We start from the raw sequence: 17217 nt of genomic DNA, 5'->3' as shown, positions 1-17217 counted from the left end.
GGGGAGAAATTACTGGAAATTACAGAAATCAATTTTTATGCCATCAGTTTGGAGGCTACCCTGTGAAAACATGAGGTATTGCTCCACCAATATGTGAGTGGCCTTGTGGTAGCAGTATAGGAGACCTTGGGCCGACTTGGCCGAAAGGGAGTGGAATTAAAGTTGTTGGCCACACCACCACTGAGTTCCTCCAGCGTGTTGTGTGTGTTATTCTGCAGCTGCAGAATCTCTTCTATTTATCTTCAAACTGTTTATTTCTTCCCTTCACTGTACTGATAATCAAACTACTGCCAGCTTCACTGCCAATATATTACAGTTGCTTCATCAATTGCAATAAGATGCTTACTGCTTTTCACATTCTCCGAGTTGATCTTTGGCCTTAAACATTAATATTTTGCAGCTGCCACACTTTGTGCGTGTTTTCAATAAATATGCATAGAATGTATTATTTAATGCAAGACCACATACACAATATATAGTTCTATAGCACTGACTAATGTTCTTGTCTGTGAAGATATCTTTAAAAATACTGTATATTGCACAAAAAGGTTAAAAATCTGAGAAATTTGTTACTGTGATCCTTTCAATGTAATGTCTCTTTTAAAATACTTAACAATCAATGCACTGCTTTTCTTTTTTGTAGGATTACCTAACAGACTTGATGACAAATGACAGCATCAATTACTTTAAATCATCCAAGAAGATTTATCCACACAGACCAGTTATGCTGCTGATCAGTCATGCAGCACCCCATGGCCCTGAAGATTCAGCCCCACAATTCTCCCACCTTTTTCCAAATGCTTCCCAGCATATGTGAGTATTATTATTATAATATGGTCTTGTGGCCACAGATATTATCATTTTCTTATTTAGCCCTTCAACTCACTTGTTGGTGGTTCGTTACAAATTTACATTTTAATAGCTTCATTGTTCTAGATCATAAAATAAATGGAGCACTGGTTTTGTCACACTTCTGAGCTGTGAAGATCATCAAGGACCCATATTCATATCTAAAACAGTACTGAATTAGACAGTCCAGTTTAGTATCATACAATAAGAGATCCTGGGTGGAGAACTTCATTTGTAGGGCTTGAGAAGCAATGCCCTGTGAAGGACACGCACAAATTGCTGGAGGAACTCAGTAGGCTAGGCAGCATCTATGGAAAAGAGTACAGTCGACATTTCGGGCCAACACCCTTCAAGAGTCCTGCTGACGGGTTTCAGTCTGAAACATTGACTGTACTCTTTTCCATTGATACTGCCTGGCCTGCTGAGTTCCTCCGTCATTTTGTGTGTGTTGCTCAGATTTCCAGCATCTGCAAATTATTTTTTAGCCCTGTGAGGGATAGCTGCTTGCAGGAAAGCAGCGGTAAAAGAGAGGGGAAAATAAAAGGAAGAATGTTTGGGACAATCAACTGCTTAGAAACGTACAGCAGCCTACTTCCATCATCCATCTTATTCAATCATTGAATCAGACTGAAGAGTGGCAAATAGAGGAAAAGAAAAGCCCGACTTCTGTCCTTATGAGATGCCAGAAATCGGAGCACGACGTCTGAAATCAAATAATCACTTGAGTGCAATAGAACTATTCAATGGATTACTTCAATTGTGTTTTAGATCTTGACTACTCCAGAGAATGTAATTCTATCCAGGTTGTAAGAAAAGTGATGTCTGCTGAGCTCTACACTGGATTATGCTGTTGTGAGTGTTGAATGCACCTGTAAAAAGGGAATTGATTCTTTGACAACGATCAGGTGGAGGGGGAGTAGGAAGTAAATTCAGCTGTTGAAAGAGGAGCAACACATGTTATTGCACAGCATGCTGAGGTTACACTGACAAATTCAGTCAATGCTACCAGGTTAATTTTAGATGGAAAATTCTCAACACTCTATTCTCTACCATTCCTTATCCAGTCTCTGCTTGCAACATGATTACAGATATAAATGTTGAATGAGAACTGATAGCAGGCAGCAATTAGAATCAGAATCAGGTTTATTATCACTGTCTTACTTTGTTATTTAGCTGCAGCAGAGCAGTGCAAAGACGTAAAGTTAGTATAAATTACTTATTAAATATATAGGGCAAAAAAAGGATCATGAGTTCATGGTCAATTCAGAAATTTGATGGTGGAAGGGAAGAAGCTGTTTCTGACTCATTGAGTGTGGGTCTTCAGGCTCCTGTTGCACTTCCCTGATGGCAGTAATGAGAGGTGGACATATCCAAGATGGTGAGCTCTTTGTAATGGATGCCACTGTCTTGAAGCACCACCTCTTGAATATGTCCTCAATGGTGGGGAGGGATGCCCCTGTGGTAGAGCTGGCTGTGTCTACAACGCTATCCGCAATTATTTTTACATGATTACAAGCAAAGAAAAGTCAATACCTTGTATAAAATCCTCATCCGCATAATTTTCTGCAAGAGTATGTATTTTTCCTCTTCCTATGAACCTTTTCCAGAACTGTTGCCATGGATTCACTCAGGCTCCTTGGATGTTTGTCACATTCCCTGTACTTTGAACCTTTTTGCTGAGATCTCAGCTGCATGCAAAGGCAGACTCATACATTGCGGCTTTCCAACTGAGGAATACATAACGGTTGAGAAAGGGAAGCGGTTTTATCATGGCTTCATCTGTAGGTAACCAATACCAATCAGATCTCTCATGACCTTTCTTTATTTTCCTGCTAACAATGAACTGCACAACAAACTTATTATAAGTTGGTTAATAGCCATGTCCAGGAGATTAGGCATTTGTAGTATGTAGATTTTTGGTGAGGACCTGCTGGGATTCACTGGGATGCAGCCTGAGATACTCAGCACATCATCAAACATCGTCCTCTTCACAAGGAAAAAACAGCACTTCTCATCTTCCTCAGCAGGAATTCACAGTGCCTCACACACTCTTGCTTGCCTAGTTGTTCAACACCATCCGGATGCAGTATCTGCATCCAGCTGAGCAGACCTTACAAGCATCCTGCAGCATCCTTCAAAGGCAAAACATCTTGATAACATGTGCTTGCCTGTCTGCGGTGTGTGAGACATCACCTGTTCAGTGAGTGCACCTGCTCTCTGTTGAGGTGAGCCGGGGGTGGCTCATGGCTTCCTTGACAGGTAGAGCTGACTGACTTTGCTCCTCTTGGCCCTCACACAAAGCTGCATAAGCACTTACTTTGTGAAGCCAGCAACTTTCATTTTTATTTCATTCTCAGGTGTCCCTATCACTGGGAATGCTGAGCAGGATTATTTTAATATTGGTCCTCAGTTGTACAATGAATTATGCTAACCCTTCGGAGTGAACTGCTGGAAGCCACAATATTCGCAGCTAGAGAAATGGCACTAGGTACTTCCATGGGATATTGAGGACACATTATAATAATGTAATTATTATTAAAACATCCTTTCCTGTCTTTTGTAGCATGGGGTTAATATTGAAGCCCAAAAGTATAATAGGCATTAATTATAAGTTTAGTGGAAAAAATCTGTTATGGAATGAAAGGGGGAGGAGGTGTTGTAGCTATCTGTCACATGACATTTTGCTTTTGGTTTTAGATAACTACACTTGCTCACTTCTTTGTAGCTGTCTGCCGACAAGATCCTTTACCCGATATCGGCATCTTGAATAAATCATTTTGTGCCATGTAGTCTAAGGTTGAGCCTCTTTCTTCTCAGTATTTCTGATAAGCTTATAAATGTCTGCACAGATAGATACTTGAGTTAAACCTGTAACTAAGCATGTCGAGAAACACACATTCGATGAAAGAAGGGCTTAGCTACTGACATACAACAAGATTATCCACATTTTCCAATAACTAGGGTCATAAAGCAGTACAAAGATCAGCACTGTACATTGCAATCATTCTGATGTTTTTCTGACATCGTAAGGCATTGGTATCTGAATGAAGTCTGCAGATATAATGCAAGCCTGACATATATGGGTAAATGTATTAAAATTTAAGATGCAGGTATGTTCCTTCACCAGTACTCAATGCACTTGAACAGAAGTATATTTGGTACACATGTGAGCACAGTAGATGTTGTTCACACAGGCGCACAGATTTGTTTTACATACTACCTGCTGGGGAGATGAGGAAAGTGACAGGTGGTGGGAAGATGCAGTTTATACTGGCAGGCATCCATGTGTTTCAATCTGTACCAGTGTTAAATCTACCATCGAGATGTGCCTTGATTGTGTCAGTGCCAATTTGGCATTAATTTTGTTCATTTATTCATTTTGAATTGCCTATTTTCTTTTGAAATATTCAGTAGATGATGTCACATTCACTCTCCAGTGTAAGACACATAAAACTGGTAATATTAAACTTATTGAACCAGGTCTGCAAGCCATGCTCTGTAAATTAGCATCGTAGGCTCATCTCTTAAACATGTTGTTCAAATAGACAGACATAATGCAAACCATTGTTCAAAATAATGGAAGCTAAAAATAAAACTGATGCATACAAAGTTGAAAACTTAGAGAATATGTCAAATCAAATGCATTCCAGCCAAGATATATCTTATTGATATGAGACACAATCGTCATTTAAAAAACCTCATCTCCTCTGTCATGATCAACCTTCCTGAACTAACTTCAAGCAAGTTAAACAGCATCAGAGAGCTAAATTAGTAAAATGGTTACATGGAAATCTAATTGAAAATATGAAATCAGAAATAATAATTGAACTACAATAAATGAATTACTAGAAAATTTTAAACCTCCAGAAAGTTAAGAAAATCCTCTTCTTACTCTTGCAGGATAGTGAACAGGTGGAATATGATACATTTATAGAAGTTATATTGACATGTTTAAATACAGCTCCTCCCCAGCTTATAATGCATCTCCATTCCTGTTCATAACCCAGCTAGTTCACATATCAGAAATGTGGAACACCAGAAGGTGCCAGCAGTACCGCAGTGGACAGTAAATCCATACCACCCATCTCACAGACGCTCTTTCATATGTATCTATTCTTCATGAGCTGACAGTCCATAATCTCGGGAGGACCTATATAGCATTTGAGAGTAACAGAAGTTTAATACAGGTGACTTCCATCAGGAAGTGTGTTCTTAGGAAATGATTCCAAATTTGGAAAGGTTGCTCTGATCAAATAATCAAATATTGACATTGCTTGAAGAATTGAATAATGGCCTATTTTTTCTTATTTTGTACATTCCTGAATGTTTATTAACTTCGCTATTTATTTGATGTTTTAGTAACCTTAATGTGGTTCTGCTTTGGAGAATTCCTTTGTTAATAACCTTTGGGTATTCCAAAGACAAGAATTGATGTTGCCTTATCATGTGTCAGAAACATGAGTTAATTTTCAATAAGCTGTTTTCAATTATTTGTACTCCCATTATATTCTATTGATGTGATCGTCTATTTTCTTATCCATCATTGAATGATACACAGATACATACAGCATATTCACGAAGATTAATCATCTATATGAAGCACTCCATAGTCAGATGCAGTTACAGAGCCAACCTTCTAATCAGTTTGTTGTAACATATCCATCTCAACATCTATTTCTCTTTATCAATGCCACCAGTTATTTCATTACATCTCTCTAGAGCAGGGGTTTTTTTAATACCTTTTTTAATACCATGGACCAACACCATTAAGTAAGGGGTCTGTGGACCCTGAATTGGGAAAACCTGCTCTAGAGGGCAGAGAACCTGTGGAATTCATCACTACAGATGGCTGTCAAAGCCAAATCTTTTGGTATATTTAAAGCAGAGCTTGATAGGCTCTTGATTAGTAAGGGTGTCAAAGGTAATTGGGAGAAGGCAGGAGAATGGGTTTGAGAGAGAGAGTAAACCAGCCATGATGGAATGAATGGCAGAGCAGACTTGATGTGCAATCTAGCTTAGTTCTGCTCCTATGTCTTGATGTTTTATGGTCTTAACTTTCTGCATATATTAATCTCTGTATAGTTATAGTAACTTGCTATTCCACAATAACATTTTAAATATAATTATTCTTTATATATTTGAGCATTTACCTAACTATTTCTAAATTCAATCTTGTCATCTTTCCATGACTGTATCCAATTTTATAACTGCCCATCACAACTGTGAGAAAAGTGACTGCATGACACTGCATATGATCCAAAAAGTTGAGTCGAAAATAATAGTTAAACCACGAAATTACTGTAAATCTGTAATCAGATTTTAGCTCCATCCTCAAGGTGTGAGTGAAGCAGATGGGTGGTTATTATGACAGAATTTCAATTGTTTCCACCCTCCCTGTTTTCTGTGCCCCCTGCTATCATGTTAATTGCCTAACAAATGATGATGCCAGAGGAACAGGGGGATAATTTAAAAGGTGGATGTGTTACAAACCTTGCAGATGCTTCCTGATTGAGGAGCATATCCATGGCTTCTCCCAGAGTGGAGAGCTCCCACCTGTAGGGAGTTAGAAGACCTACCTAGAACCATAAATCCAGCTGATGCTGGAGGTCAAACTTAGTTGATGTTCCTCTTCTATTCTAAATACACAGAATAAAATTCATGAACATTCGGAAATGCTTAAGTTAAATAGTGACACTCAGCATGGATTGGCAGCTGAAGGTAAAAAGCAAAGATGATTCAGTTGACAGTGAAAATATGAATTTGCAGAAGTCTCATGAAAGGCATTGAAAAAATATGGCACATGCCATTGAAGTGAATTTAAAGAGTGGGATAGGATGATTGTGAGAAAACAAGGCAGGAGCAAATTAATGTTTTCTGAGTTGGCAGGATACAAATTGTGATGCCACATAAGGTTCTGAGCTGAGACATCTGTTATTTTCTATTTATATAAATGGTTTAGGCATAGGCACACATTTTCTGATGACACTAAATTAGGTGCCATGGCAAATTATAAACATTTCCAAGAGGGACATGAAAGTATTAGAAGAATAAACAGACATTTGTCAGATGCAGTGCTGACCCTCTCTCCAGAACTCTTACCCCACCTAATCTCTCCCTCACCAAGCATCCCCCAACCTCCACCCGCTCCAAGTCCCACCAACACCCCGACACCCTGTCCAATATCGTCATCACCACCTCCAATAACTGACTCCACTCTACAGTTCCACCCACCACTCTTTCACTGAGAACAAGATAAAATTTCACTGCTAAGAACACTCACACAAAACTATCAGCTTACGATTTCTCATCCGTGTATAGACCCAGTTGAATAAAAGGTTGTGAAGCAAAGCAAATTTCAATTGCCTTGTGTATATGAAGCTTTTGTTGGACAGAGTTTGACCATGGGTATTGTCTCCTAGCTGTCTAGGTATGCAGGAATGGGCAATATGATATGGAGAGCAAGCTGTTATCCAAGCAGCAAGCTCCCCCTCTCTATGCACCTGATAAGCCCAAATGAGTGGCAGAGACGGATACAATTTAGCACCAGCAGCATCACGGGAGTTGCCAGTCAGTATTGAACTCAACGTAGGACTGCCTTAGGAACTCCAGCTTGGGATTTATTTCCTCAGGTTTTGCTCCTGAAGCCTCCTCCATTACTGGGTACAGCCGCAAGGCAGCAGAGGTTTGAGATCAGAGATTTCCTTCCCCACGGCTGACAGGACCCATCTGCCTGAAGCGACTGGTTTTAAGACACTAGTAACCCACCTTGCCTCTTCTCCTGTCAGTAGAAATGGTTCTGCGAGACTTATTAGCTAAGCCACACTTGAACCTGGACTAGGTTGTCAGAGGCTATTTACTGCACACGCCACTGGGAGCATTTATTAGGTTGTGAGAGCTTAATCCCACTACCACCCCCGGCAATAACAACGTTATGTTTTGTGTATAGAGAATGGAAAAATAAATTTATGTGTGGAATTGAGTGTGTAGGAATCAAGGCAAAGAGATTTTTAATGTCTATATATCTAATCTTTGAAATGTATATCATTAATATATTTTTATAATCACACCTGCAGCACTCCAAGCTATAATTATGCTCCTAATCCAGACAAGCATTGGATCATGAGGTACACTGGCCCAATGAAACCCATTCACATGGAATTTACTAACATGCTGCAGAGGAAGAGACTGCAGACCTTGTTGTCAGTGGATGAATCAATTGAAAGGGTAAGTTGCACATACCATTAGAAATGCCTTCATGCCAGAATAAACAACTCTTGCTATCTGAAAAAGAATCAATTGAATTTCTGGTGCAAAACAAAAAGACTCTGCACTGTGCAGGGACCAGCCATTTAAGATAAAACACATTAGTGAGGACCAGCTCAAGGTAAGAACTGGCTTGGTGGGAGGGCAAGTGGCAAGCATATGGTAAATAAAAAAGCCATTATGATCTTTAATATACATACAATGTATGTTATGCTTTTATATACACTGCTTGCTGAGCACACCCTTCTGTCCTACCATTATGACTTAGATTTACAATTTCTAATGACGGCAAAAATAACACCAAAGGGCAGCTGTGAAATAATGCTTCCATAAGCAAATTCAGAATCCTCTTGCCTCAAACTAAAACACCAGGAAATCATTCACAAATTGAGATAAAAACAAATTGCTGTCAAAACCTTTGACTGTTTTTAAAGCTGAAAATCCATATTTAACACTAGATAGCCAGTGTGTTTTTCCCAGGATTGGAATGTGCAATACCAGAGGGCATGAATTTATGGAGAAGGAGGGGAAGTTCGAAGAAGATGTGTGGGACAAGATTTTTTTATACTGAGACCAGTGGATGCCTGGAATGCGCTGCCTGAAATAGTGATAGAGACTTGATAGAAGCATTTAATAAGATTTTAGAGAGGCACATGAATATGCAGGAAAATTATGGTATAGACATAGTATAGGTAGAAGGAATTAGTTGAGATTTGATTACTAATTTAATCAGTTCAGTATATCATTGTGGGCAGAAGGACTTTTCTCTATGCGGTAGTGTGCTACGTGAAATTTTATAGTAGACCATTTTGAATTATTGCATATAGATCTCCCAAGTGATTATGGTAAACTTATCTTACTCTGACTACAAGCACTATTTTAAATAAAAGACAGGAAGATATTAGGTTAATTTGATGGAAATGCTTGAAACTCACCGGCTTACAAATTCTATTGCATAGCAAATATTTGTGCATACTTAGAACCAGAATGAAGCTTAATATTACTGACATATGTCATGAAATATGTTGTTTTGCAGCAGCAGTACATTGTAGTACATAAATTAAAAACTATATATTACAATAAAAAATATGTATATTTATAATTAAGTGAGCAGTGCAGAAAAAGCAGAAGAAAAAGAGGTATTGTACATGGGTTCATTGTCCATTCAAAAATCTGAAGGCAGTCGGGAAGAAACTGTTCCTGAAACATTGAGGCACGCTCAGGCTGCTGTACCTCTGATGGTGGCAATGAGAAGAGGGGTGATGGGGTCCTTAATGATGGATGCCACCTTTTTGAGGCATTGCTTTTTGAACATCACCTCAGTGCCCATGATGGAGTTGGCTGAGTTTGCAACTTGTTCCAATCCTGTGCAGTGGTCCATCCATACCAGATGGTGATGCAACCAATTAGCATGCGCTTCACTGTACATCTGTAGAAATTTGTAAGGTTTGCTGGGTGGAATATTAGCATAGTGTCTGAAATCATTAAGATAGTCACTGGGGCTGGAAGAGGTATACTCCTGGTTACTACAGGAACCAAGGGAAGAGGTTGCTGAGCCATTGATGAAGATATTTGCACCTTCCCTGGCCAGAAGATTGGTACCAGAGGATTGGAGGATGAAAAGCATTGTTCTGTTGTTCAAGAAAGGGATAATCTTGGAAATTATAGACCAGTGAGTCTTAAATCAGAGCTAGGCCAAATATTAGAGAGGATTCTTAGAGACTGGATTTACAAACGTTTAAGAAGTATAGACTTATCAGGGAAAGCTATCATGGATTTGTGAACTGCAGGTCATGCCTCACAAGATTAATGTAGTTTTATGAGGAGGTGAAAAAACAGATTGATGAAATTAGATTGTTGGGTGTGATGGATATTTATTTCAGTAAGACATTTGACAAGGTCTCCTAAAGTCACATCATTCAGAAAGTCATGAGGCATGTGAAATGTGGGGACATTGCTGCATCGATTCAGAATTTGCTTGCCCACAGAAGGCAGAGGGTGGTAATAGCTGGAGCATATTCTGCCCGAAGGTCAGCGTCTGGTGGTATTCCCGAGCGATCTCTTCTGGGATCCTGCTCTTTGTGATTTTTATAAATGAGGAAATAAAAGAGCGGGTTAGTTAGATGACATGAACATTGGAGGTGTGGATAGTGTAGAAGGCTATCATAGGTTACAACAAGATGTAGAGTTGGGCAGAGAATTGGTCCCCACCAAAGGATCTCAGCCTGAAACGTCAACTGTAGTTCTCGCCTGACCTGCTGAGTTCCTCCAGCATTTTGTGAGTGTTGGAGATGGAGTCCAATCTGGAAAGGTGTGAAGTTTTACATTTTGGAAGACTGAACTTGAAATCAGAGTACAAGATCAATGGCAGGTTTCTTAGCAGCTTAGGGGAACATAGGGACCTTGTGGTCAAGTCCATAGGTCCCTCACAGCTGCTGTACAAGTTGATAGGGTGCTTAAGAAGGTGCATAGTGTTGGCCTTCATTTATCAGGTGACTGAGTTAAAGAGCCACACGGTTGTGTTGCAGGTCTATAAAACTCTGGTTACATCACACATGGAATACTGTGTTCAGTGCCAGTTGAATCATTACAGGAAGGATGTGGAAGCTCTCGAGAGAATGCAGAGGAGATTTACCAGGACGCTGCCTGGATTAGTGCATAAGTCTTGTGAGGAAAGGTTAAGTGAGCTAGGGCTTTTCTCTTTGGAGCAACGGAAGGTGAAACGAGATTGAATAGAGACATGTAATATTATGAAAAGCATCGATAGAATGGGCAGCCAGCATCATTTCCCAGAGCAGCAATAGCCAATACCAGAGGACATCTGTTTAATATGAGTGAAGGAGAGCATAAGGTTGTCAGAGGCAGCTTCTTATGAATCAGAATCAGGTTTATTGTCACCGGCATATGATGGGAAATTTGTTAACTTAGCAGTAGCAGTTCAATGCAATACATAATCTAGCAGTGACAGAAAAAATAGTAATAATAAATCAAATAAAGCATAATAATAAACAAGTAAATTACACATATTGAATAGATTATTAAAAAATGTGCAAAAACAGAAGTACAGGTGGTGGGTGCCTGGAATGCACTACTGAGTTGTGCTAGAATTTGTTACGATAGGATCATTTAAAAGTCTCTTAGATAGGCACGTGGATGTAACAAAAATGAGAGTTATGGGCTGTGTAGGAGGGAAGGGTTTGATTAATCATATAGTATGTTTGTATAGGTTGGCACAACCTCGTGGCCAGAGAACCTATACTGTGCTGTACAGTTCTTTCTTCAATGTTGAGTATGATCCATATTTTCTGTGGCTGTAATGTTACTAATGAACACCCCAGCAGATGTAATGAAATTCAAACAGAGTGTCATTTCCCATACAGCCCAAACACTGAACAAGCCGTCAAAACAGAAGCAGACGCGGGCCTACGTCAGGGTTACTAAGCAAGGCTTCCCTATGCTGGTCCAGGCTGTGGGGTTTAGTCCACAAAGAAATACCCCTACAATTCATTGCCTTTCCAGGCATTGAATTATTTCAAGGCCATCCTCTCACTTACAGTTATCGTTGTAAATAGTCAATCTTGAATTTGCATAAAAGCTCATTGCTGCTGTGTTAGGGATACCTTGAACAAGTGCGTAAATGCGCAGTTTATCACTAAGGTCCAATAAAATTATAACTTCTTTTGTTTTCCAAATGATTCATTAACTAAACAGAAGTTCCCTGACTTTGATTGAGTATATTTTGCAATTTAATGAATATGATACCTGAATTGTTCAGGTGAAAATCTCACTTACCCTGTGTGTGCAACAGACCAGTAGAATAATCACTTTATTTGAGATTTTTTTTTTGAACTGCCAGAAATATGTTGCAGCTTTTTCCATGACACACAATGTTTTTCACTTCACCATAATCCTTAGCAAGAAAATGAAAATGTTTTAAAGTACTTTTATTTAGTTCTATGATTCTAATCCAGACAAAGACCTTAAAATGCAAGATCTATTCATCTAATGTTGCATGGCACTGCAATGTACTTTTAACATCAAGTCACTGATCTTGCAGTCAGATATTACTGGGGTCATGCAAGTATAGAAAGGTGAGTTATATGAATTATTCAGGACTATTCTTAGGCTTCTGCAGAGAATCATTCCAGATCAGCTATGATAGAGCCCTAATATAAAGCAAATCTTCCACATCAATGCAAATCAGAATAGAGAACTTACTCACCCAGTGCTTACGTCAGAGATGCCAACCACCCTCAATATTATCATGATTGCCTTTGTTTCATTCCCAGTGCCAGTCCAAAAATTAGCATCACATCAGGGAGGTACTTAAGTTTCGGAATGGTTTTATTTGATCAGTAATCAATAATGTGTGATCTGTCATTGTCAGCAGAACCTAGAAATGCTGAAGAGTTTAAATGATGCGTTATTACTTTCACCAAAAATGCATTTAATTGTTGTTTCAGCTCTACAATATGCTCGTTGAACTGGGTGAAGTGGACAATACCTACATCATTTACACAGCAGACCATGGCTACCACATTGGGCAGTTTGGCCTTGTGAAAGGAAAATCTATGCCGTATGAGTTTGACATCCGAGTGCCATTTTTCATGCGGGGACCAAATGTGGAACCAGGATCAATGTAAGATCTCATTTTATAGTTGGAACTATATATTATTCAGAAGCTGTTTTAGATATGTGATCGAAACTGACAGAAGTTCCATTGTGTGTGTTCTATACAGTAAGGTATCATGCTGTTCTCTGCAAACTCCCAGTAAGAAAGTGGTGGTTTGCACGTGTGGATACAGCATGAGACCAAAGGTCAGTTCTGTATTTCTGATCGTTTAGGCACATCCTGAAGATCTCATCATACAACATAAGAAGTAGAACATGGAAAATAAGTTAATATTGCCATAATACAAACTTATTTTTCATTTACTTTAACATTGATGTGTTCTCCTCGGTGCACTAGAGCAACTCATAATTGGACAAGTGACCTACATAATGCTGCTGTTGGGTTTACGTGATCTGGAAGGAAGTTATTCATGCTAGAATACATTTGCTTGCAACAGCAATTAAAGAAGGAAATGTTTAATTGTCATACAGTTTGGAGCAGTGACTTTCCACAATCTTGATCACCAGTTCTCCTATCGTTTACCAGCATGAAGCCTTTGCTTTTGTGTCACATGATGCAAAATGAATACTTTAATTATTATTTAAAATTGATTGAATGCGTTTACATTGAATTATAATGGTTCCAGTTGAAGTTTATTATCAAATGACTGTACCTATATACAACCAAATGAAACAATGTTCCTTTAGACCGCAGTGCAGCCACAAAGCTTATATCACATGCGGCACATAGACCATCAGTGTGTCTGTACACAAATACACATATATAAAATAAAAGTATGGACACAGGAGTTGGCTTTGACTTTGCAGCGAGAGAAAGAGAAAGCAATGTGCATGCGCAGTCAACAGATCAATATGTAGTCCTCCTAAGGGGGATTCATTGCTCTAAAAGAAATAGATCCATACATTACACTTCCTTCCCCTTTAGATTAATGCAACATGAAACTATATGTGTACAAAACATTCAATTCCCCTTTCATAAACCCAAATGTAAAATAAACATGCTTTCACAATAACAGGCTATCACCAGCTTCACAGTTCTAAAGATTCAGTCTTTTGGGTGGCACTCTGCTTCTTTCAGGATAGCACCTCTGGACCTATGGCACGGTATCAGGTTTAGCAGGTGTCTTGTCTATGATAACGTTCTTGTCACAACTCTGGACCTGTGAAGTGACATTGGGGTTTGGTTGGTGTCTTTTTTAAGGCAATGTTCTCACTTTCCAGTGTCACATTGCTGTCAGTGACATCATCACTGAGAGGCAAGTCCAATGACTGTAATGCGTCCATCTTGTTGGACGCAGTCGGCTCAGGTGTGTTCTTCGGTTGAGCATCCAGTATCTGGTCTACATGACGTCTCCGTGTCTGATCTCCAACATCAACCATGTACATCAGTGGTCCAGTTCTTGTGGCTGTCCTACTGGGTGTCCACTTGTCTTCTCGGTAATCATGTGCTAGGACTTCTTGTCCAATCTCGAAGTTTCTTGCTGCTTCACCTGGCAACTGGTTGAACAGTTTATTCTGTACTTCCCTCCATATATCTGGTTTCAGGAAGCCTGTGTGAGATCTCAGATTTCCGTTCATCAACAGCATTACAGGCATTTGAATTGCTGTCACATAAACAGAGTTCTGATACAAAAAAGGAAGTTGTCCACTTTGTATTGTAGAGAAATGTTCTCCTGGTTCTGCTTTAAAGGACTTCTGGAAGGTTTGGATAAATCTTTCAACTAACCCAATCGTTGCTGGGTGCTGAGGAGGTGACTTGAAGCGTCTGATCCTATTTATCTTCATGAACAGTCGGAATTCTTATGATGTGTACTGTGGTCCATTGTCATTCACAATTTGTTCTGGTAGGTCATTTCTTGCAAAGATAGTCCTCAGAGCGAAGACAGTCTTTACTGAGGTGGTTGACTTCATTGGTATAACCTCAGGCCACTTCGAATGAGCATCCACAGCAATCAGAAACAGGGAGTCCATGAATGGCCCAGCAAAGTCAATATGCACTCTTTGCCCTGGTGATGACGGCCACTCCCACAGGTGTAACCTTGCCTATATGGGCGCATTTTGAAATATTCGGCATTCCCCAAATAGCTTTTAGCTAAATTTTCAATCTGTTTATCTATTCCCAGCCACCACACATAGATGCGGGTGAGACTCTTCATTTTGACTGTACCAGGGTGTCTTTCATACAGATTTTCTAACACACTAATGTGCAGATTAGGGGGAACCACAACATGAGATCCACACATCAGTATTCTTTGACAAACTGACAGTTGGTCTTGCCTTGCTGAGAACTCTGGAAACAAGGTTACCATGAGCTAGCCACTCTTGCATTTTGATTTCATAAGAGTGGGGTCTTAGGAATAGTGCCCAACATTGTAACCCAGTAGCAGTCATCACTGGAATGCCCTGCCTGGGATTGAAAACGGACACAAGGAGCTAACGATTTGTCACCAGTGTAAAATTTTGTCTGTGGATGTAGTGGTGGAAATTCTTTATTCCCCATACTAGACTAAGGGCCTCTCAGTCAATCTGTGGAAGGCTGCGTTCTGCGCTCGTCAGTGATCTCAAAGCAAAACCAATCAGACGTTCAGATTTATCTTTCATAATGTGTGACAAAACGGCTCCATTGCCGTAAGAGGATGCAACGCACACCAGTCTGATGGGCAGCGATGAGTCATAATGGGTGAGCAGTTCATCTGATGTTATTAGTCTCTTTGTTTCCTTGAATGGTTTTTCACATCTTTCTGACCATTCCCACTTTGCTGCTGTCTGTAACAATTCAATGGGTGATGCACTGTTCAATGGTTGAGGGAAATCAGTGGTAGTAGTTTACCAGGCCCAAGTATGTCCTCAGTTGTGACACATTTTCAGGTTTCGGTGCCTGTAGCACTGCTTCAATCTTCTCTTGTGACTTATGTAAGCCATGCTTGTCAATGACATGTTCAGAATATGAGATTTCATTCTTGAAAAACTCACAGTTCTCTCTCTTTGCGCACAGGCCACACTCATTCAGACTGGCAAGCACTTTACCAAGGTTCTGGAGGTGCTCTTCATCATTCTTGCCAGTCACAATGTTGTCATCAGGGTAACATTGTGTTCTTGGGATATCTTGGAGTTCTTGGTCCATTGCTCTTTGCAAAGTTGCCAGAGCTGATGTGATGCCAAAGATGAGACGATTATACTGGAACAGTCCCTTGTGAATGTTGATTGTACGAATCTTCCTGCTTGACTCCATTTGCAGATAGGCTTGTAGCCAGTTAGTCATTGAAAACCTCTCCCTGTCTGCCAAAGATGCAAAAATGTCTTCTGTGTGTGGCAAGGGATACTGCACAGTATGCAACACCGGGTGGATGGTCATCTTGAAATCTCTACATACGCGAACAGCTCCAGCCTTCCTTTTCTGATCACTGGGACAATGGGTGTGGCCCAATCACTCTACTCAACCTTAGAGAGGATTCCAGATGCTTCCGCAGTTCAGCATCCACTTTAGGACGTAGGGCATAAGGCACTAGATGTGCTTTGTGGAACTTTGATGTTGCTGCTCCATTTAATTCTATTCTGGCCTTCATGTGCAATTCCATTCTCAAACACCTTCTCATTAGCATTACGCAGCTGTGCCAGTCCCTGGTTAGTGCTACCATCTGGGAGCCATTGCCTGTTGATGCCACACTGAGAGCTTTGATTGAGTGCCAGTCTAGTTGGATTTTTCTCAACCATTCATATCCAAAAAGTGCTGGCCCTCAACCTTTCAATAAATAAAGCTCCAACTATTGTATTTGGCTGCCAGACATTACATTTACTTCTAGTTTGCTTTTGTGAGACACCTTTTCACTTGTATAAGTCTTTAGCTTCATTGAGGTCTTCTCAAATGGTATCTTAGAAAACAGTTTGTTATAGTCAGCCTCTGAAATCATAGACAAGGCTGACCCTGTATCCAGCTCCATTTTCAGTTTTACACCGGACACATGTATTGTTACCTAAATAATTGTATGACCTGCTTCAGTAATACTGTGCAGTTGTAGACATGACTTTTCACTCAGTTGTGCTTTTTAATCTGCCTTGCACATTCTCTCTATGTGACCTTGTTTTGTGACACTTTCTGTAAACTTTTTCTTTGAACCAACAGTCATTTGCATCATGGGAATATTTGCCACATCGATAACATCTTGGGCTTTTTGCACCATTCATGTTCATTTTGTGCATTTCTCGTTCTAGCCTCCTTTTTTGTAGTTCTGCTGCATCCTTTGCTGCAGTCTCTAATGATATTGCAATGGTCTAGGCCCGTTCTAAGATTAGGTCTCTTTCGAATAATAACCTTTTTTGAGTGCCTTGACTATTCATGCCACATACAAGCCTATCTTATATTGCATCAGAAAGTCCATCTCTAAAGTCACAGTACTGGTAAAGTTTGTGCAGTTCTGCAATGTATTCAGGAATGTTTTCATCTTTTGACTGGTTCCTTTTGTAAAGCTAAAT

The 17217-nt window shown here is 39.8% G+C and overlaps 1 protein-coding gene across 6 annotated transcripts in view; it reads left to right on the top strand.

The window, feature by feature from the left end:
• Window positions 1-17217, top strand: part of LOC132399808 (extracellular sulfatase Sulf-2-like) — a 315476-nt gene that overhangs the window by 242756 nt on the left and 55503 nt on the right. For all 6 annotated transcript variants that reach the window (XM_059980581.1, XM_059980577.1, XM_059980578.1 and 3 more), the window contains 3 exons: window positions 644-813; window positions 7923-8073; window positions 12576-12751. In XM_059980581.1, the coding sequence (XP_059836564.1) occupies window positions 644-813; window positions 7923-8073; window positions 12576-12751 (497 nt within the window). The remainder of the gene's footprint in view (window positions 1-643; window positions 814-7922; window positions 8074-12575; window positions 12752-17217) is intronic.

This window comes from Hypanus sabinus, chromosome 9, assembly GCF_030144855.1.
Source record: "Hypanus sabinus isolate sHypSab1 chromosome 9, sHypSab1.hap1, whole genome shotgun sequence".
NCBI lineage: Eukaryota > Metazoa > Chordata > Chondrichthyes > Myliobatiformes > Dasyatidae > Hypanus > Hypanus sabinus.
The sequence above is the reverse complement of the archived record's forward strand: the minus strand, read 5'-3'. Positions and strand labels throughout refer to the sequence as shown.